The 20,864-nt window shown below is 37.2% G+C and overlaps 1 protein-coding gene across 28 annotated transcripts in view; it reads left to right on the top strand.

The window, feature by feature from the left end:
* The window catches only part of nrxn1a (neurexin 1a), a 1,341,442-nt gene that overhangs the window by 194,637 nt on the left and 1,125,941 nt on the right, over positions 1 to 20,864 (top strand). For 25 of the 28 annotated variants that reach the window (XM_078404791.1, XM_078404790.1, XM_078404793.1 and 22 more), the window contains one exon: positions 14,614 to 14,643. The exons of the other annotated variants lie outside the window; for them this stretch is intronic. In XM_078404791.1, coding sequence (XP_078260917.1) covers positions 14,614 to 14,643 — 30 coding nt within the window. The remainder of the gene's footprint in view (positions 1 to 14,613; positions 14,644 to 20,864) is intronic. 28 annotated transcript variants of the gene reach the window in all.

Genomic DNA, 20,864 nt, shown 5'->3' with positions numbered 1-20,864 from the left:
CACAGAATGGGCAGAGGGATACATTGTGAAACTGCCAGAAATTTGTGGGAACCTAATTCATTTGGCTTTGTATGGGCATAACTGGCTAAGTGGCCATTCCCCAGGCTGCATAGTTTCATGGTTCTCTTTTCATGGGGGTAAAATATCATGAAAGATGCATTGGCCAAAGAAAATGTGTAAGACAAATCAGGTTGCAACAGAATAATAAGGCAACTGATTCTTTACACATTAAAAATGCAGTTTTACAGACTTGCATACTGATCAGAATGATAGTACCAATTATGAAATAAAGACAGACTTTTTATTGAGCATGGGATGGATTTAATATACATTTTTGTCTCTTGCTGTCCACTACCAAAGAAACTCAGGAAGTTTCTGGGATATTGCACATGCAGTGCTTCCACCATACTTGTTAAAATAGGTTTATTGCAATTTCTACTCCAACTGTATGGCCAAAAATAATATTTGATCTTAATCAAGTGCGCATTTTAAATGCTCAGGATGGCTTCGTCCTGAATGGAAGAAGTTCAGGCATTAAAGGAAAGCTGTTTTTCGCATAAAGGGGAGAAAAAAAATAATTCAGTATTAAGTCTTTATATATATAAACATAGCACAAAAAGTAACGAAATTTGTGTTTGGTAGATTATTTCTTTGTTGTAACAATGCTTCTTGGCAATAAATCTTATACCGTTGGAAAGCCTGTTTATTTCCCTTTTAAATGGTGCCACATTTGTAAGGAACATGCATTTGTGGGATGAGCATGCAACGTTTGACTGATCTGGATAGGGCCCGAGCGATAGGCAGTTGGATCATTGGGTCAAAGTGTGGAGAAGACGCGGAGAACGCTATGCTGATTGCTGCACCGATAGAGTAACATCTTTTGGTGGAGGCAGTGTGATGGTGTGGGGCGGCATCTCCCTCACTGGAAAAACGAGGCTTGTCATCATTGGAGGCAATCTCAATGCAGAGAGATATCGAGATGAGATTCTGCAACCAGTGGCAATCCCATATCTCCACAGTCTGGGACCGAACTCTATCCTCCAAGATGATAATGCTCGCCCCCACAGAGCAGGGTTTCTCAGAGACTACCTCCAGAATTTGGGAGTGGAGAGGATGGAATGGCCTGCCAGCAGTCCTGACCTCAACCCCATTGAACACTTGTGGGATCAGCTTGGGCGTGCTGTTCGTGCCAGAGTGACCAACCACGTTGGCTGACTTGCGACAAATGCTGGTTGAAGAATGGGATGCCATCCCACAACAGTGTGTGACCAGGCTGGTGACCAGCATGAAGGGGAGGTGCCAGGCTGTTGTGGCTGTGTATGGTTCTTCCACACGCTACTGAGGCTCCTGTTTATTAAATGAATAAATTGTTAAATTGCCAATATGTCTTGTTTCTTCAGACTTCAATCATCCAATCCACCAAACAACACCGAACAAGAGTCAATGGCAGAATAAGCTGTTTGGCATTGGCAGAGAAGATTTGGCAGATTTTTCATGGGCGCAACCCACATACTCAGCTCTGCTGCTCATCCCACAAATTCATGTTCCTTATAAATGTGGCACCATTTAAAAGGGAAATAAACAGGCTTTCCAACGGTATAAGATTTATTGCCAAGAAGCATTGTTACAACAAAGAAATAATCTACCAAACACAAATTTCCTTACTGTTTGTGCTATGTTTATATTATATATATGCATAACATTGTGAAGCTTGTTATGAATAATTTGGCTTTTATGTCTTTATTTTGCTATTTTTATTGGATCACTGTGACTGAGGTAATTTGGGAATTCTTTCAATTTTGAATCTGAACTTCCACAGACAGGCATTGCAAATACTGAACGAAACAACTTCCATGCTGCTACCCGAAGATTTCCATTGATTTTCTGTGGGAGGTGTCAGGTCTCCAGATGAGTTATCCAGCCATCCAGCAGCTATGCGATGGTTTTATCTATACCAGTTTATCACCTCAATTTTATTTTAAACTGTCAGGACATGTTTTGAGCATGTACTCTTGTGATGACTTGTAACCATGAAGCTAACAACCCCAGTCATAAAATAGTTATGATCAGTGTTGTTTCGATTTTCAAATTCCTGATTTTTACCCTGAGAAGTGGAAGATGCAGCTATTTTGGGGATCAGTTGAAAGGAGGGAAGTCAACAGCTTTTTAAGGCAGAAAACATAAAGGAAATGTGCATGATGGTTGTTGCAGCCATCAATAGGTTTTTGATATTATGTGTTTAACAAATACATTGGACAACCTTGGGTATTGTCTACCCTTAGACAAAACCCACAGTAAGAACTGCTTTAGAGCACAAATAGATGTCACCTTTGGGCGACCTCGGGTTAATGTCTTTGAAAAGATACAAAACCAGATTTTTGGGATTCGAAACCTCAATGTTTTTCGAAGTCTGCTGAGAATGTTTCAATTTATGGAAAACAAGACAGGTTTATTTCCATTTTTATCTCCTGTGTTTCACTCTTTGTTTCAATTGATCGGTGTTTGATGCTTGGTTTTGTGGTTGCTTTATTTAATTAGTTACCCAAGTTAACAATCGTTAAGCTTTTGTATCGGGGCTGTGCTTTTCAATCTTGCACACATTGCTTTATATTATAAATGAGACTGCTTGAGCAGTTTGCAGCATGGCAGCTGCATATTGTATCATGTTTAAGGTTGCACAACAGAGTGCAGATGCTGGAATCTGGAGTAAAAAAACAAAATGCTGGAGGAACTTGGCGGGTCAGAGAGCATCTATGGAGGGAAATAATGTCCATCTCCCTCCACATATGCTGTTTGATCCACCGTTCCTCTGATAGGCTGCTTCTTTGCACATGTATGTAGTTGCAAGTTTGAGTTGCAGTATTCTCTGCACCTTAAATCTGCCCACCCACATATCATGACTTTTGTCTGTTCATGATTTGATTACAGGAAGCATGTTTCATAACTACATAGGACCTCACCTGGACAGAGAAACATTAGCTCTGCAAGTAGTTGTTGGTATAATCGTGACTAACTTGCAAAATGAAACATCATTACAAAAAAGTTAATTACAGAATGTTTCCGATTGGTCATCAAATATAATTTCCTATTATTTCCTTCTCTATTCATGAGTGTAAAACCAGGTAATTTTGTGTGTTGCCATAAATAATGAAATCTCTAATATGCCTGATGGCATATTTTTTCATCATTACAATTCATCTGCAGAAATTGCTCTAAAATAGAAGAAATTGTAAATTGTTTTATGTTGGATTCTCTTTTTATCCTTTCCCCTTTTGATACCATCTATCATGCTTGATCATACTAATTGTTAAAAACTCTATTCTCTCACCCCTTGCTCACAAACCCACCCTCCCTCAAGCAACCCCCTTTTTAGACAGAATGTTTCCACCAGTGAGAGAATCTATCGCCTCATAATAAAAGGATAGGCTTAGCCTCATAATAAAAGGATACACCTTTATAATGGATACAAGGAGGAATTTCTTTGATCAGAAGGTAGTGAATTTGTGGAATTCATTGCCGGAGACTGCTGAAGGGGCTGTCATTGGGTATTTTTAAAGTGCAGATTGACAGATTCTTGATTAGTAAGGGTTATGGGGAGAAGGCAGGAGAATGGGGTTGAGAGGGAATGATGATCAGCCATGATTGAATGGCAGAGTAGACAATGGGCTGAACTGTTTTAATTTTACTCCGATGACTCATGATCTTCAGAACTCAGCGAACTATTCAGCCAACCAACCTCACGCACCCTCAAATATCATTTCCTATCAATTTTGTTTTTCTCTACTCGGGTGTCTAAAACCAGGTGCTTTCCTCGAGAAATCTCTAGTATACCCATTGCCATGATGTTTTCATCATTACAATTCATCTGTAGAAATTGGTCTAAATTAGAAAAAAATTGTAGATGAGTGTACAAATTTTTAATTTTTGATTCATTTTTTGTCCATTGCCCTTTTCTACCATTGGTTATTTTTGATCATGCTACATGTTAAAAACTATTTTCTCACCCTCACTCAAAGTGTGACTAGTTTTAACAATTCATGTGAAACAAAATGCACAGTTTTGGAAACACTGGTGAATGAGTTAAAGTTTCAACGTAACAATCAGTGACGAATAAAATACAGGCATTTCGTTATATAATCATACATCACTACAAAGACCACGCAGTATATGAGAAATGAATGCTTTTCTTAAAAGATTTGGGTGGCACGATGACGCAGCAATAGAGTTGCTGCTTTGCAGCACTTGCAGCGCCAGAGACCTGTGTTCGATCCCGACTACAGCAGCTGTCTGCATGAAGTATGTACATTCTCCCCGTGACCACGTGGGTTTTCTCCGAGATCTTCGGTTTCCTCCCACACCCCAAAGACGTACAGCTTTGTAGGTTAATTGCTTTGAGTTTGTATACTTGTTATGTCTAAATTGTTCCTGGTGTGTGTAGGCTTGTGTTAATGTGTGAGGATCGCTGGTCAGTGCGGACTTGGTGGGCTGAAGGGCCTGGTTACGCTCTGTATCTCTAACTTAAACTTTGGGTAGGGTGGAAGGAAAAGATTAATAAGAATCCTCTGTTGATCAATGAATCATTAGTACTGGTTGAAACTTCTGGCATGATTGAAGCTTAAATCAACCTTTGAAGGACTAAGAAGATGAAAGAAGAGAAGCAGTACATGAACAGTTTTTTGTTCCTTGGTGTTGAGAGAATAGTGCTGCCTAACAAATAATTGACCTATTTCACTTAAAGATTTGATTACTTTTTTGCCACTCAGTAATATTGACCAAATCTTCACCTGTTTAAATGTAATGAAGCATATATAATTGAACATGGAAAGTGTAAACAACTTTGGGCTACCTGTAGATTCCCAATACAACTGAATCTCATCAAGATCTCATTGATATTTAACCTGTGTAATCAGCTTTTGGATTATGCATCAGATTAGATCTGGCACACAATCCACTGATTTCAATGTGATTGCAAAGCTGCAGAGCAGGAAGGTAAGGATGCTAGAGTTTTGAAACTAATAAATATTATTAATCTTGACTTTATCTTGGTGAATCGGCTAGAAAATAATAGTGGCACACAGAGTAGATAGCTACTTGTGGAAAGGCGTTGGTGAATATACAATGTAATTAACATTAGATGAGGGAAAAAAATGATACACTGGAATTCTGACAAAGAAAGAGTAGACGCTTGAGCTGAACATGAAAATTAATTGACATCCTGAAGAAGCAAGCATTTCATTATTTCCTAATGCTGGCACATTAAGACTGGAGAAGATATTTGATTTTCGAGACAACGTATAATAAAATCTTAATTAAATGGAGTTATGTATATGTGATATCTTTTTGCGATTGTCGAATATGCCAACTAATAACATTAACTTCAAATCACTCAGAAATTTTGTTGTCTTGCATGGGTTCTCATTAACAGATATACAACCTTTGAAGATAATTAAACAGCTTGCCTCATAAAGAACAATTAAGTTGGCCTTTCTAAATGTCATTTAGCACAGTTTCTATTTAAGTATTGGAGTTGAACTTGTATTGTTAAACCTCATCATGCTGAATCTCACAAGACACTTTAGCACTGAATAGTTAGTATGAAGAAACAGACTTGTTTTTATTGAAATATTTTATTTGAAAGGTTACATATAAAAATCTTGTAGGAATATTTTTTGAGTCGAAGACAGCTTGTTTAAATTTGAAGTCAATATCCCATTTCATTGCCATTTGTAAGACATTTAAAAAAAAAAGCTAATGCAGAGAAACTATTTCAAGGAGAATAATGATTTCTCAAGAGTTTTGCTTATTGCATTTAGAACAATGACTGTGCGTGGTCATTTTTTTTTGGTTGCTTTGGCTACATTTGCCAAACATTCAGAAATTTGCAAAAAGATGAGTAATAATCTGGGAAAAAATGGCCTTTTTTTGCAATCTCCTCGTGGTGATGCTCTTCTGTCTTGTGCAATGAAAGGAAAGGTAAGTTGTATTAACACAATGTCTTTTGTCTTAGTCATTCTCTTAGTCATTGGTTCTTTTAGTTCTGAGGTGGTTGAAGAGTCTATTGTGGGATTCAAAGATTCTTCAGGTCGTGCTTGATCAATGGGTGGGAAGGTATTTTGTGATATTGTTCAGGTATGCTGCAGTTTGCGAGTGGCTTCCTTTTATAGAGACTTGAAATTCCCAGTACTTCCCAGATTCCTCACATTGACTGACTGAAAACCAGGATTCCTATGAGTTGGTAAGGGTGTTACAATTTTTTATAGAGATTTTGAAAATGTTATTAAAGCATTTTCTTTGTCCTGCTGAACATCCTTGAGCTTGTTTTCAGAGTCTGGTTAGGTACAGAATAATGAAGCCAATTGAGTTGGATGTGATCAGACCCTTTGTTGCAGGAGAGGGTGCTGACAATGGATGCAGTGAACTGGTTTTAGAGGATTTGTAAAGATTATGTTGGTGGTATTTTTCCAGTGCTTTATAATGCCTGCTATGAATTGCCTATCATTCCAAAGCTTACAAGCAGAATTGGGATCACTTACTTGCAGTGTATCTTAAGCTTGGTGTTCTGAGACTTTAGTCTTGAAACACTAGTGGTGAACAAGCTTTTCTGTAGAACAAAATATCTGCTAAGGCATAATTTATTCAAATGTAGACTTCACCAATTTGATTTGATTTTTCAGAGAGGCTGATTTTCAGTATGCTTAGAGATAAAATAATGAAATGAAGTGTCTAGCACAAATGGAGAGAATATTTTTCTTCGAAGATTAACAAACATTTCAGCTACTGCCAATATCTGAAAGTTTTGTTGAACTCTTCTATACCAAACTAAACAAATACTACTCAAATGGCACTTTAAAATACTAGTCAAAAGTAACAACAGAGTGCTAGATGTACTCAAGTGCTATAAGTCCGTCAAGTCCGTCCCTGTTGCTGACATTTTAACTCCTCTTCCCATTCCCATTCTTTCTGTCCTGGGCCACAAATGTCAGAGTCAGGCCACAAACAAACTGGAGGAATGGCACCTTATATTCCAATTGGGTAGCTTGCAACCCAACGGTATGAACATTGAATTCTCCAATTTTAGGTAAGTAGGCCACCCCCCCCCCCCCCCCCCCCCCCACCACCACCACCACCTGGACTTGCACCTATTTCTCTCCTCTCCATCCCACTTGCATTCCTTCCTCTAGTTTCACAATTTGCAAATCTTCAATCCTTTTGTTTCACATCTTATGTCTTTTCATCTCTGGCTTTTGTCCAACCATCTGCCTATCAAAACCCCCCTCACCTGTATCCACCTATTACCTGCCAGGCCTGTCCTGCCCCTCCTCTCTTCCAGCTTTCCCCTTCCAACAATTAGTCTGAAAAAGGGTCCCAACATGAAACGTCACCTATCCATATTCTCCAGAGATGCTGCCTGAGTCACTGAGTTACTTCAGCACTTTGTGTCTTCTTTGTAAACCAGTCTCTGCAGTTCTTTGCATCCAGAAGTACTCAACAAATCAAGCTGCATCTCTGATGAACATAATGGATTCCCTGTTTTAGGCTGATATCCCCGCACTAAAGCTCTTTTTTTTAACTTCACAAATACTGCCTGATGTGACAATTATTTCTGGTGTTTCCTGTTTTTATAACTGGAAATTTGTTGTTCCAGAATTACCATTGCATATCACTGTACAGTAATTAAAAGCGAACACCAAATTTAAATGGGTCAATAATTCATATTCTCACAGTGTGACGCTTTACATTTTTCAAGTTTCAACAGTTTTAACTTAATCTGAAGAAAATCATTCTAATTTAAAGCTAACTATTGATTTTTTTGTACGTATCATAGGAAGCTTTGCTGTATTTCTCAAGGTTAAACATTTGTAAATAAGATATTACCGAGGATGACTTTGTTTCACTGCTAAAACATAATTGTGTTAGACCCACACACTTGGAAGATAAAAAATATTTTTGACTGAAGAATATTTCTCCATAATTTTTTACTTGAATTCGATGTCCATGATAATTTAATTAAATCAATGCGGTGCATTATACAACTGCATATCTTGTTTTACAATGCAATGCATCAAAATAAATACAATTTTTTGCATTTCTATTTTGATTCCTTGCTTTCATATCTTGCTGACCACTTCAGATATCATATTGCTTGTTAATGGACATTGTAGCAGCTGTAAAACTTAGGAACATTTGGTCTTTGTGCATTATTAAGTGGAATTGGAAATCAGATTCCAGCTTTATACTTAACACAGAAAGTATTTCAATGGATAAGTGGAAAAATCATTGCCCCAATTTTGTGAATGTATTGATCACATTGGAAGCAGAATTTGGCTATGTAAGATTATACTTTCATATCAGCAATCAAATTGATCTGCCTTACCTCCTGTTATCTAAATTGGAACTGATTTTTAGTGACATTAATAGCCTAGTTCTGAAATTATTACTGTGATTTTAGTTCGACAAATGAATGTAGATGTTAATATAAGTTCAAGATAATGTTGGATTATATAATATAGATATTGGTGATAACAATGATGTTACAGGTTTAACTCTGCTTTCTTAAATTGCTTTATAATGTGGGATCCTAATAATAAAATCGATAAAATTCTCAATAGTTAATTATTGGAAGTACAAAATGCTTCTACTTTTAATGCCTTGACAAATCTTGTCTAATGTAACTATTATATTGCAAACCACTAAGTAGAAGTAATGGCTTGTTGCAGCAAGCATTATTTTTTTTAATCAACCTGATCCACTTTGAAATTGGAACTTTAATTTTCGCTAGAACATGTTATGTGGGATTATGGAACATTGGTAACTGCACTGCTCTGCTTTTTAATAGCAAAGTAAAGATTCCTTGTTGCACTTCATAATGATGTCTATCGATGTATTGGCATTTATCTAAGCGACATCCAAGGTCAAATTTGTCTGCAAGTTTAAGTACATAAATTTAGGACTTTGCCTTTGGATACACATGGGATAAAGTCCAATATTTATGAGGGTAAATATTGGCAGTTTTCAGTTGAACTATTGGCAAGTACCACAATTTCTCGACTAATAACATAATTCATAAACAGACATTTGAAAGAATGTTCATCATAGTCAAAACTAATGTTAAATCAGCACTCTTCTATGCACAAATGTTGCTTCAGCATTTAAAGATTAAAAAGAGGTAAGGCTTTTTTAGTTGTATGCAATGTAATAGGTACATTATACAAGGTTTGACGTGGCATTAAAAGTGAAATCATTTTATACAAGCGAGGCTTTTGTTAAAAGTCAAGCTTGTTGAAACTTGTCTTTAGATGTACGACTGAACTAAATCGAAAACAAATCGAAAGCAGACACTTTTCTAACTCACAAAGCATTATTTACATAATAGTCAAAACATGCTTAGAAACATTAGCAGTTCTGTGCAAAGTGATGCCATAATGCTATTTTCATGCAGATGTGGAAGACTTGAACTTGGTGACAGGTGATCCTGTCAGTATGTTCAGTTGCTCCATTCCCACTGGTAGGTTGTGGGCTTGCTGATATCTCCCAGAGCTTGAACTGAGGAGTTTTCCATGGATATTATTTTAGATTTGACATGGCACAGGACTTCTACAGCTGGTAATCTTTTTCAGAGATGTGATTACTTTTTAACTTTATTTTATAGCTTCTTGAAGTCAGAGATTTGAGGGAATTCTCGCTGAACAGTATTCACAACCAACAAAACTGAGGACATGGTTTTGCTCCTCGTTACAGGTTTTCTAGCCAATGTCACGGGTGGGGATTTTCCTTGTTGATGGAAGTGACCTCATTATATTGTGCAAGGCCCATGCATTGCACGAGTCTCACTTCTCAGGTCTGCTGCTGCTGCTGCTGCTGCTGCTGCTACACCACGGGTTTGACCTTGCAGATCCAAACAAGCAAAGTTTGGCCAATTATGTTCCTGAACAATGACAGCAGGCAGCAGGCCTCAATTGGAAAAAAAGCAGCCAGTCAATATGACAGATCTTCCTCCCCCATCCTTCTGTGTTTCTCAACGGTCGCAAGTCTAGTGTTGACTTTGGGTTTAGCCACATGAGTCCACCAATTTATGCAAGCTTCCCATTTCTCAGACTGGGAAATTCCCTTGCTGAGCTGTTAGTTTAATCCAATGTATGTTCCACAGACCCATTGGGTTAATTGATGCGAACACTAAGAAGACATTTCCATTTAGAGTAATATAGATTTTTATAAATGTGTAATTATTTGTTTCCTATTAAAAAAAAAAATTTAATTGTGTTTTTTAATAGTTTGCAGGTGTTTTTTTAATGTTTGAATGTCAGTGACGTTCACAGTCATTCAATTTCTGTGACAGCAAGTAAAACCTGAGACAAGGGCTTCATGGCTTTTAAAACTTCTGCACCAGCATGGCTAGCTAGTTATACAAGGATATGCCTTGCACTGCTCTCCGTTACACTGTTGCATTGGGTGACAGAGCAAAATGTTGGAGCCAGCCTCCCAATGGAAGACAGAACAAGATCATGTGTAGTTTGAGAACTGACTGTCGGAGGAATTATGCTATGATTTAGGTTGAAATGCAACCATATGTAATTTGAGTTCAGTGCAGTCTTGTGTGTTTAGAAAATCTTTCCACATGATACAATATCCTTGGATATGTGAAGCCTCAACAACATTGAAGGTGCTTACGAGTATTCAGGAGAAAGCAAGATGCTTGCTTGACTCCAGTCCCAACACTTGACTCCAGTCCCAACAGTCCAGTCCCAGGCACCCCTCCATGTGCTGCCTTACAGCGAATGCAGCGCCGGAGACTCACGTTTGATCCTGACTATGGGTGCCGTCTGTAGGGAGTTTGTACGTTCTCCCCTTGACCTGCGTGGGTTTTCTCCGAGATCTTCGGTTTCCTCCCACACTCCAAAGACGTGCAGGTATGTAGGTTGATTGGCTGGGCAAAAGTTTTAAAAAAAGAAAATTGTCCCTAGTGGGTGTAGGATAGTGTTAGTGTGCGGGGATCGTTGGGCGGCGCGGACCCGGTGGGCCGAAGGGCCTGTTTCTGCGCTGTATCTCTAAATCAAAAAAATAAATAAAAATTACCTGCACACTGTAGCTGCTGTATTTACTGTTTGTAAAATGTTCTGTCGTTTTTTTTCCTAAAATATTATTATAGTACTAACCAAGTCTGTGACCATCTTTAACAAAGAAGGGCAAGGGCAGTTGGTGCCTTTGTACAGTATCACATTATCAGACATACACTCACCAGACTTGGAAATACTTCACCATTCTTTCAACTTGACTGTCTTTAATCCAGAGTCTGATTACCCAACCCCACTGTGCAATGGCTTCATCACAAGGACTACAACAGGCCAGGAGAATGGCTCAAGGCCATTACAGGATGAGCAATAAATCCATTAAAGTAATACAGAAGCTGAAAACATGAAGTAAAAACAGAAAATGCTGAAGAGTTTCAGCAGCGCAGGCAGCATCTGTTGAACGAGAAACAGCTAATATTTCAGGTTGATAACCTTTCAGCAGAGAAGGGCAAAGTTAAATGTCAGCTATTAAAGTGGAAGCTGCCTGGGTTACTAAATATTTTCCATATTTGCTGTTTTTATTTCAATTGGGCAGCACATGCTGACCTTGGCAATGAAAGTCACATGACCTATAAATAATAACCAACATGGTAGGAAGTAGTTAAGAGCCTTTTTCAAGTCCTAACTAGGATTGCTTCAGCAGATGTACTCCAGTCAGTCCTGCAACTTTTTGGTTGAACAACTTTTAATTACCACTGGTTAACCTCTACATTTAAAGTAGGAGTATTTTTTGCTGCTTAATGGCAGAGATCTAAAGGTAGGCCCTGATTAAAAAAATAATAATAGTTAATACTTGTGTTTGGCATTGTGGGTTGAAAGCAGGAACAGGTAGATGGGTGATGATTTTAAACACTGGTTCGTTCCTTTAGTTTTTAAAAACCTTTTTTGCCCCAGTTGATGAAGTATGCTCGGTGGGATATGTTTACTGCAAGTCTGCTTCTCATAAACCAGCATGAATCTGAAGCATGAATTGTGAATCTGAAGCAAAAATTAAATTTCTTGTTACTTAATCCAATTTTATCTCAAGTCACAGTGGTACATTGCCCTGATGGCTTAAACAGTAGCAAGAATGCATGTCCAGATTTGTGGTGGCCCTTCATTTTGGCAAATTTAACATTGCTGCTGCTGCGTTCTATAATAAAATCTGGGCACAACACAAAAAATGTCTCCTTTCCTTGTTACTGTGGACAGTAGCCATAAGTCATAGTTTAGTGTTATAATAAAACTGGGTAGACTAATAGACTGAGTATTCCAGTTTGCTAAAGTATAGGCTGTTTTGGCTTATTTCAATGTAAATGTCAGCTGTCCATTTTGACATGGTTTATGCACACTGAGGTTTGAGACCAGATTTAACTTAATGAAGAAGGAATGACCTTCATCTGGACTGCTGCAAGGGAGTCTGACACATACACTCTTCTGGACAGATGTTCATTCAGTGTTTCTTTGAAGGATCACACCCACTGACCACACTAATATTAATTTTCATATGCCCCATCCTCCAAGTCTTCCCTTTGATTTTCTTTACCTCAATCCTTTCACTTAACCACTCCTTTCCCCTTGCCATTGTCCAATTGACTTGCTCCTCAAGCTCCCCAGTGCTAGCAGCTTGTGGTTGACGAGGTTTTTGTGTGTGCTTGAGAGTAAGTATGTTAAACATTTTCTATTGTGCAAAAATTGGGATTTTTCTATTGTGCACCATGATTTGGATCGTTTCTGCATTAGAATTTCACTACAAGGCATCGTTCAAGAAAACCATCGCTCTGAGCCAGACCATTCCTTGCTGTTTTAACATTTGTTTAACATTAACAGTTGTTTTAACATATATTTTCAGATGCTGTGTTTTTTTTTTGCAGCTCTATGTATTGGTTCAAGAGGAAAAAAAATCCCAATTTTTGCACGTTATCCAACTAGCATTTATGTTATAATATATTGACATTCATCAATAACACCATCTATTTATTGAATGGATGTGCCCCTTTAATATAATCAGAACAAGTTAAAAAAAAAAGTAATGTAAGAATAGCGGTTCTTTTTTCCCATTAAAAAGACAGCTCCTGATGGAAACACTGAGGGAAATAAAAACCACTTTGAAAAGGAATAGTATGTAGGACACCCTGGGGTTAATTATTTCTGTCAGCATTATGTACAGTGATGGACATGGCAGCAAATTTAATCATGTCTGCCTCGGTATTCTTAGGAAAGTAAAAATCACAAGGGTTATACTCACAAGCTGGTGAGAATGACTTGAGTACCCTTTTAAGCAGTTCTCCCACTAAGCAATTTGACAGCAAGAACACAAGTTAAGATAGAGCAGTGTTACAGGCATGTCCTTCAAGTTGAGATAGAGCTGAATCAAACTTTCCTGGTTTGCTATCATTGATCATGTCCAGTCAGTTGCAGTTTAGCTATTGCATTAAGGCTTCCCCTGACAACCAAAGGGCAAATTTTCTAGGCTACAATGACATTTTCCTCCACTATGCTTTTAGTGAGGATTTCATGGAATGGAAAGTTCTAAACTCTCATCAGATTGTTTTATTGATCCACACAAGTATAACGTATATTAAACATGTACAAATGGCATTATTGGCATTTTGTTTTTGTTCCTTAAAAATCAAATCATGGTTCAATTTCAGGTTGTGAATTTTAACTTTCATTGCTGGATGGTAACTCATCTGTGGGGGGGAATGTTCCCATTTTATTTGCTGAAGTCTTCAATGGGAAGTAAAATAGGTGATGTGTACATTGACTAGGCAATCTGCTACAACAGTTTTCTTTCCTCGGATGAAAAATTTACGATCTATCCCAACTTCTTTAAAAAGACAATGATTTAGAAAATATCATAAAAAACATTCCAAATTAATTCTCATTATTCTACCAATGTGTGCATGAATTCTAATGCTTGGAAGACAAGTTAAAAAAATGGTTTCAATACCAGATATGCAAACCACATTTCTTAAATTCTTAAATCAAACTTGACATTTATAGCTTGGCAATAATGCATTTTTTAAAATTTACCGCATGACAACACAACATTTTGTAGAAAGTTAAAGAAAAGTTTGAATAACTGTTTAAATGTTAATCACTGCGAGCGATGCTTATAGCATCTTTACTCAATGTTTCTACTTTTGTTTGAAACATAAATCCTTATTAAAACGTCCCTGAAAACAAACTTTAATGGAAGCAGTCAACGATAAAATCAAAAGATGTCACATTAGCACAACAAGTAGGTAGAAGAGTGGTTCTGTCACAAAATTTTCCTTGGATGAAAATGGCATTCTTTTTAAGGAGCCTTAATTCTGTTCAATGCAAATATGTATATTTAAAACATCTCAAATTTGTCCAATGCTATCTGGGTCATATTCTTCATTCTTCTGATCTTGTCCCAAAGCATTGCAACCTGTGGTTGAAAAATGCTTTTTTATTTCCCTGTAATGAAGACATCTAAACAAAAACAGATGTCTGTCACAAAACATTTTTGTCATTGTGACAATACCTTCCCACATGCCCTTGTTCTTTTCTGACTGTGCTCTTATTTCCCTTCAAGGTCTGGCACACCTGATGATGGGCGACCAAGGTATGGGTTCCATTCCTTTTTTCCACTGTGCTTCCTTCTTCTCCCCCTTTAGTACTTGTCTTATTCTCTATCTATAAATAACTGAGAAAAAAAGCTTAGTTCAGCTGTTTGAAGAAAATTCTGTCTTTCTTTATTTTTGTTCTTTTTGCACTCGAGTCCAGCTTTTTTTCTTTGCCTTTGTCTTTGTGCAAATTAGGCTAAAAATGAGAATAATTAATGTGAAAATGTCAGTTAAATAATTAAAGCACTGTTAAAGTTATATTGACTGTCTGACTGGTTTGGTGCTTGAAGTCATGATGTTCAGAGTTGTGCTTGCTCATGTAACTGGTGGTGGTGTCACTAATTAGTGCCTGCTCTCAGCTTGGGGTGTGATGAATTGTCACATTTTGTTGCGACATGTGAAGCAGTGTGCTTAGACCATAAACAGCTATGCATGGCTGATTGAAAGTATGTTGTATGTACCCACCCAGGCTGCTGGAATGCTGGAGGAATGGTTTTAAAAGCAAGTCGATCACAACCTCATTCCTAATTACATTCTTCTTTTTTTTTTGCGTTATCACTAAAATTACCATCATTACATGGAATTAATATTTCCATTTCAACATAATGTTACATCTGTATGTTTACATGTGGTATACTTTATTGCTATGATTGGTTGCCTTATCATATATCATGAAACTTATAAATTGTTTCTCTTTTTATTCAAAAATGCTTACTTCATGGAACCATTCCATCAATTCCATAGGTAAAATTAAAGGTACTAAATGTCTTTTTTTTGGCATAATTAAAAGTATATACACTTAAATGCCACCAATGCAAATAGGGAATGGTAGTATTTGTATTTATTATCTGAAGTTTAATACTGAGCAAATGATGTGTGGTTATGATATTGTATTGCATTATGACTTCAGGTAAGGTTATCGCTGATATTTGTTTCTCGATATTCAAAGTGACAATCATATTCCTAGCTGCTTGTTGAATACAATGTTTTAGAAAATTAACAGACTATTCTACACTCATGTTGGGAAATTGAAATGTTTATTTTTTGTATTTTAATTTTTGAAGATTTTATCAAGGCAAAACCAACATCTTGTAAACACCCCTTTTGAAACCTGATCAAAGTTATTTCATACAAAAATCATATTTGAATATTTAATGGATATTAAGTCATTGCATTGTGTTTTAAGAGTCAAGGGTGTTTAATTGTCAATTGTACCAACAATGGAACCATAAATACTTACTTGCAGCAATAAATAGGCCCGTAAACACAATACTCAGCACATGTATAATAAATACAATTAAACAGGCGATTATTGGTTATTGAGTATTAAAGGATCCAATTTGAGTAAATTTGTTAAATGAAAGATCAGCGCAGGTGAAAGACAATTTAAAAAATATCACAGGATCATAATTTTATTTTTAAAATGTGGGATAATATATATTTTTTAATAATGCAGTTCATATTGTTCTCAAAATCTCTGTAAAGCGTCTTTGAGTATATGAAAAGCGCTATATAAATAAAATGCATTATTATTATTATTATTATTATTATATTAATTACAGGTGCAGAATGTTCTTAATACTCAGAAATCTTTAGTTGGAGGATAGCCATAAACATGCAGGAGAAGCAAAGTTCAACTGATCTCCATTGTTGTAGCCTTAGAAGGTCTATGGTCTGTGCTACTGCCTTTAGGATAAAAAAATCTTGGGCATATATTTCTACTGGAATTGTTTGGATGGATATGAGCATAATATAAGCTTTAGTTTGAAATTAAAACAGTGCACTGCCCTTGTCAAGGGTCTCCTTGAATATTTAATTCTTTGATTATGGATTTGTGAATTATTTAAACCATACAGCAACAAAAATTAAATGCCCCTTAAGCAGTGGGGACCACCTACAAGGGAATCATAAAACAGTTTTAAAGAAGATGAGAGCTATTGAGCTATTGGTATGACATTTGTATGAAGTTTTAATGTAAGGTCTCAGTGGTATCCTTTTAGGAATGGAATTGCAGGCAGAATCAGTAAAGGGAGGTAGCAGAAAGGAAAGAAGCCCATGTCATTTTAACTTATCCAGCTGAGCAACAATCTGACTTTAGACGATGCCCAGGACCATGGTCCAAGGGCCAAGAGTCAAGAGTGTTTTATTGTTATATGTCCCGAAAGGGAGCAATGAAATTCTTATTTGCAGTGGCACAATAGAAAATATGAACATTGTACTCTGTAAACAATATAATAAACTGGAAAAATAGCTCAATGTGTGTATATATACATACGTCCATACACATGAAAACAAAAACAATAATAGTGCAAAAAGACACAACCAATGCCCTAAGTCTATGTAGTTCAGAGCTTATTTGTTTTGTAGTGTTTAATAGCATGATGGCTGTAGGGAAGAAGCTCTTTCTGAACCTCAATGTTACAGTTTTCTATATTTTCTTCCCGATGGCCGATAGTGAAATATCATATCATATCATATATATACAGCCGGAAACAGGCCTTTTCGGCCCTCCAAGTCCGTGCCGCCCAGCGATCCCCGTACATTAACACTATCCTACACCCACTAGGGACAATTTTTACATTTACCCAGCCAATTAACCTACATACCTGTACGTCTTTGGAGTGTGGGAGGAAACCGAAGATCTCGGAGAAAACCCACGCAGGTCACGGGGAGAACGTACAAACTCCTTACAGTGCAGCACCCGTAGTCAGGATCGAACCTGAGTCTCCGGCGCTGCATTCGCTGTAAAGCAGCAACTCTACCACTGCGCTACCGTGCGTGTGTGGCCAGGATGGTATGGGTCTCTGATGATGCTGCTTGCCTTTTTAAGGCAGCGACTCCTGTAAATCCCTTCGATGGTGGGGAGGTGAGTACCCGTGATCGACTGGGCAGTGTTCACGACTTTTTGCAGTCTTCATCACTCCTGGGCATTCAAGTCCAGGGAGTGTGACTCATAATGCTAACGGAACAGATAGATGAAATTAGTTGGGATGAGGGTGGGTCTTTGAGAAGGAACTGTCATTAAGAGTCTGCACCATCCCAGTTTATTCAAGATGAAGCAAGTGAAATGGATCAATCCAAGATGATCCTCAGAAATCAGGAGAAGCATTGATGGGGATAATGTGGAGTGAAGGACTGGACATGGTTGGAATTGTTGTTTAGGGCTGCTCTGAACCTTTTTGAATACCATTCTCTAAAACCACCATTAGAAGCCATTCTATCTTTTTCTAAAACAGAAGGTGACTGGATCCAAGGAGGCAGTGTAGTTGTTCTGATCATAGAATCATGGAACAGATCATTATGATTTACAAACAACTTTGCAAGAATATTCAAAACTCTCATGCATATAGATATTGTGAATATTTTTTGGATACGTGGAATAACTAAAAAGAATGAAATTGTATAATACCAACAGCACAGCATAGCATTTTCAGGCAATAGGGTGATTGCATTTGATAAAGATGTAAGTTTGCTTGGTGCTTGTTCAAGCATCTTTGTAAAGAGAAAGAACAAAAAAAGTAGTGCAAATTATGCTTTGTTTGATAAAGAGATCTTGTTAGAAAGGTGTTGCTATCTGTTGGACTCAAATTTTATGTTAGACTAGTGAAGCATTTCCTAAAACAGATCTATTTCTGTTTTGTGTCAGATTGGGTATCATGTTGATGGCTACATGGGTGACAGCAAAAGCAAACTATGCTTTCAGAATCCAGAAAAGGCTATTTATTTCTTAATTTCCCCAAGTCATGAATCTAATTTTGTTCTTTACAATGAGGTGTTGGGAATATGAGTGAGGTGTTGCAGTTAATGAACAGTTGGACTCTCTCTGACACACTGAGAAAAATATTCAAATTGAAACTTCATTGTGTAGAAAATTAAAGCTGAGGGAACTCATAGATTTTGTTTCAGAGTGCAAACTTTAATATTCTGTTACCTGGCTACATGTTTCACAATATCCTAATGCACTTTTAGTATTTAATGCAGGAATTACAGCACAAATTGCACACAGTGTTCTCGCACAGCAATATGATAAATACAAAAACATCTATTTTGGTCATGAAAAATAAGTAATAAATATTAGCCAAGGGACTGTGGAATAATGCCGTAGGAACTTTTATGTTCACCAGAGAGAGCAGGTAGGTCCTCAGTTTGTCACATCTGAAAGACAAGACTGCTAACTGTGCAACACTCCCTTTGGACTGCCAGCGGAGTGTCATGCTAACTATCTGCTAAAATATCTGCATTTCTGTTTCAAAGTCAGGAATACACCCACTGTGCCAAGCTGAGATGACATTTTTTCAGTTTCCATTCACTTTTTTTGTGGATTTATTGAGTTTATTTGCTTTGTGTTTGTGCAATGCAGTTTTTCCGTGTTTACAGTTTCAATTGCATTGAGTATTAACTGGGCAAAATTATGTGAGAGATGAGCTGAAGGTAGCAGGAGATGATGCGAGACCAATTTAAGCATTTAGTATGCAATATTAGATTTAAACTCTGACTAATTGGTTGGCCTTCATTGACATATGATGGAAGAGTAATATTGTTTTATTCAATGCGTGTCCACATTCTCTTGTTTAATTAACTAAAGGAGTGTCAAATTAATCAATGTACTTCAATGAGGATTAATACCCATAATTTTTTCTGGTTACTAGTCACATCAGAGCTGAATATTTTCAGTATTTGATGTAACTCATTTGGGAATTTTAATAAAGTGGTACCAAAGTAGCTTCTCCATCAGTCTGAAGAAGGGTCTCGACCCGAAACGTCTCAACCCGAAACGTCACCCATTCCTTCTCTCCCGAGATGCTGCCTGACCTGCTGAGTTACTCCAGCATTTTGTGAATAAATACCAAAGTAGCTGTCAATTTTGTTTTAATTCACTGGTTTTGATCCATGATGACTTTCTCTCTGATTTAGAAATAAATTGTATTTTAACTAAAATATTTGAGATCATTGGTGTTTCTTGGAAATATGTACTACCTTCTTGAGGGCACCACACGCTGACCAACATTTATTTTTTTCTTAAAGTTTGTAGCATCTGGGGTTGAATTGGAATTTTGGACCAAAGATAGATACAAAATTTTGGAGTAACTCAGCGTCTCTGTAGAATACGGATAGGTGACATTTCCATTAAGGATCCTTCGTCAGACTGATTTCAGTATTTCAGGCTGATTGCTTTGAAGCATAACTGAAGGATACAACATGCGAATAATGGCTACTTTAATGATAACACAGAGTCCAGGAATAGTAGCCTCTGGGAAAGAACAAAAGAGTAAGAATGGTTTAAAGTGGGAAGCAGGAGTAAATGACAACATGAAGGGAGTGCAAAGATTGACAGCAGTCCAAGGGTTAAAATCAGATAAGAATAAACAGAAAAGAAAACCAGGAAAAATGGAATTGGTTGAATTGGATTTGGTGGTGATTTTTCAGATATAATTTATTGTCATGCAGTGTATAACAAGTAGCCTTGTATGCTTCCTGGAAAAGTTTCAATTTATATCCCCCTCTCTCATCCTCCACCACCTCCCTCAGTGCATTAGTCTAATGCTTCTGGAAGGTTCTCCTATGGAATGAGGTTTCTGTCAGTTTATTTTCAGCTCAAAGATATTCTCAGTAATATTGTCAGAAGACCTTCAAAGCAAATAGGTCCCCACTAATTATATGTCAGTATTCCACCATTAAATTAACATGATTTGTGCCCATTAAATAACAGTGAGTTAGATTTGGGAGCCAACAGACCTTTTGAGACATGGTTGTTCTATCTACTGTGCAAGCCTTGATGGTATGGAAAGGTTTTTTGAGACATGAAGTCTTGAAGATACAGAATAATAGGGAATAATAAAAATATAGATAATTGGAGACCTGAGGGACTGGTAATTTTTTTAATAGCTCCATTTCAGCATTTTGAAATTATAGATGAGAAATTGAAGTATCAGGTGCTAAACTCCGTTTCAGTTTTAGTTTAGTTTATTGTCCTGTGTACTGAGGTACAGTGAAAAGCTTTTGTTGCATGCTAACCAGTCAGCTGTGTTAGGCGAAAGAGAATTCATGATTACAATCGTGCCAATCACAGTGTACATAACATAATAAGGGAATAATGTTTAGTGCAAGGTAAAGCCTGTAAAGTCCAATCAAAGATAGTCTAAGGGACACCAATAAGGTAGATAGTAGTTCAGGACTGCTCTCTAGTTGTGATAGGATGGTTCGGTTGCCTGATAACAGC

The sequence above is a fragment of the Rhinoraja longicauda genome, chromosome 9 (assembly GCF_053455715.1).
Source record: "Rhinoraja longicauda isolate Sanriku21f chromosome 9, sRhiLon1.1, whole genome shotgun sequence".
Lineage (NCBI taxonomy): Eukaryota > Metazoa > Chordata > Chondrichthyes > Rajiformes > Arhynchobatidae > Rhinoraja > Rhinoraja longicauda.
Note: the sequence above shows the minus strand (reverse complement) of the source record. Positions and strands in the feature narration are given on the sequence as shown.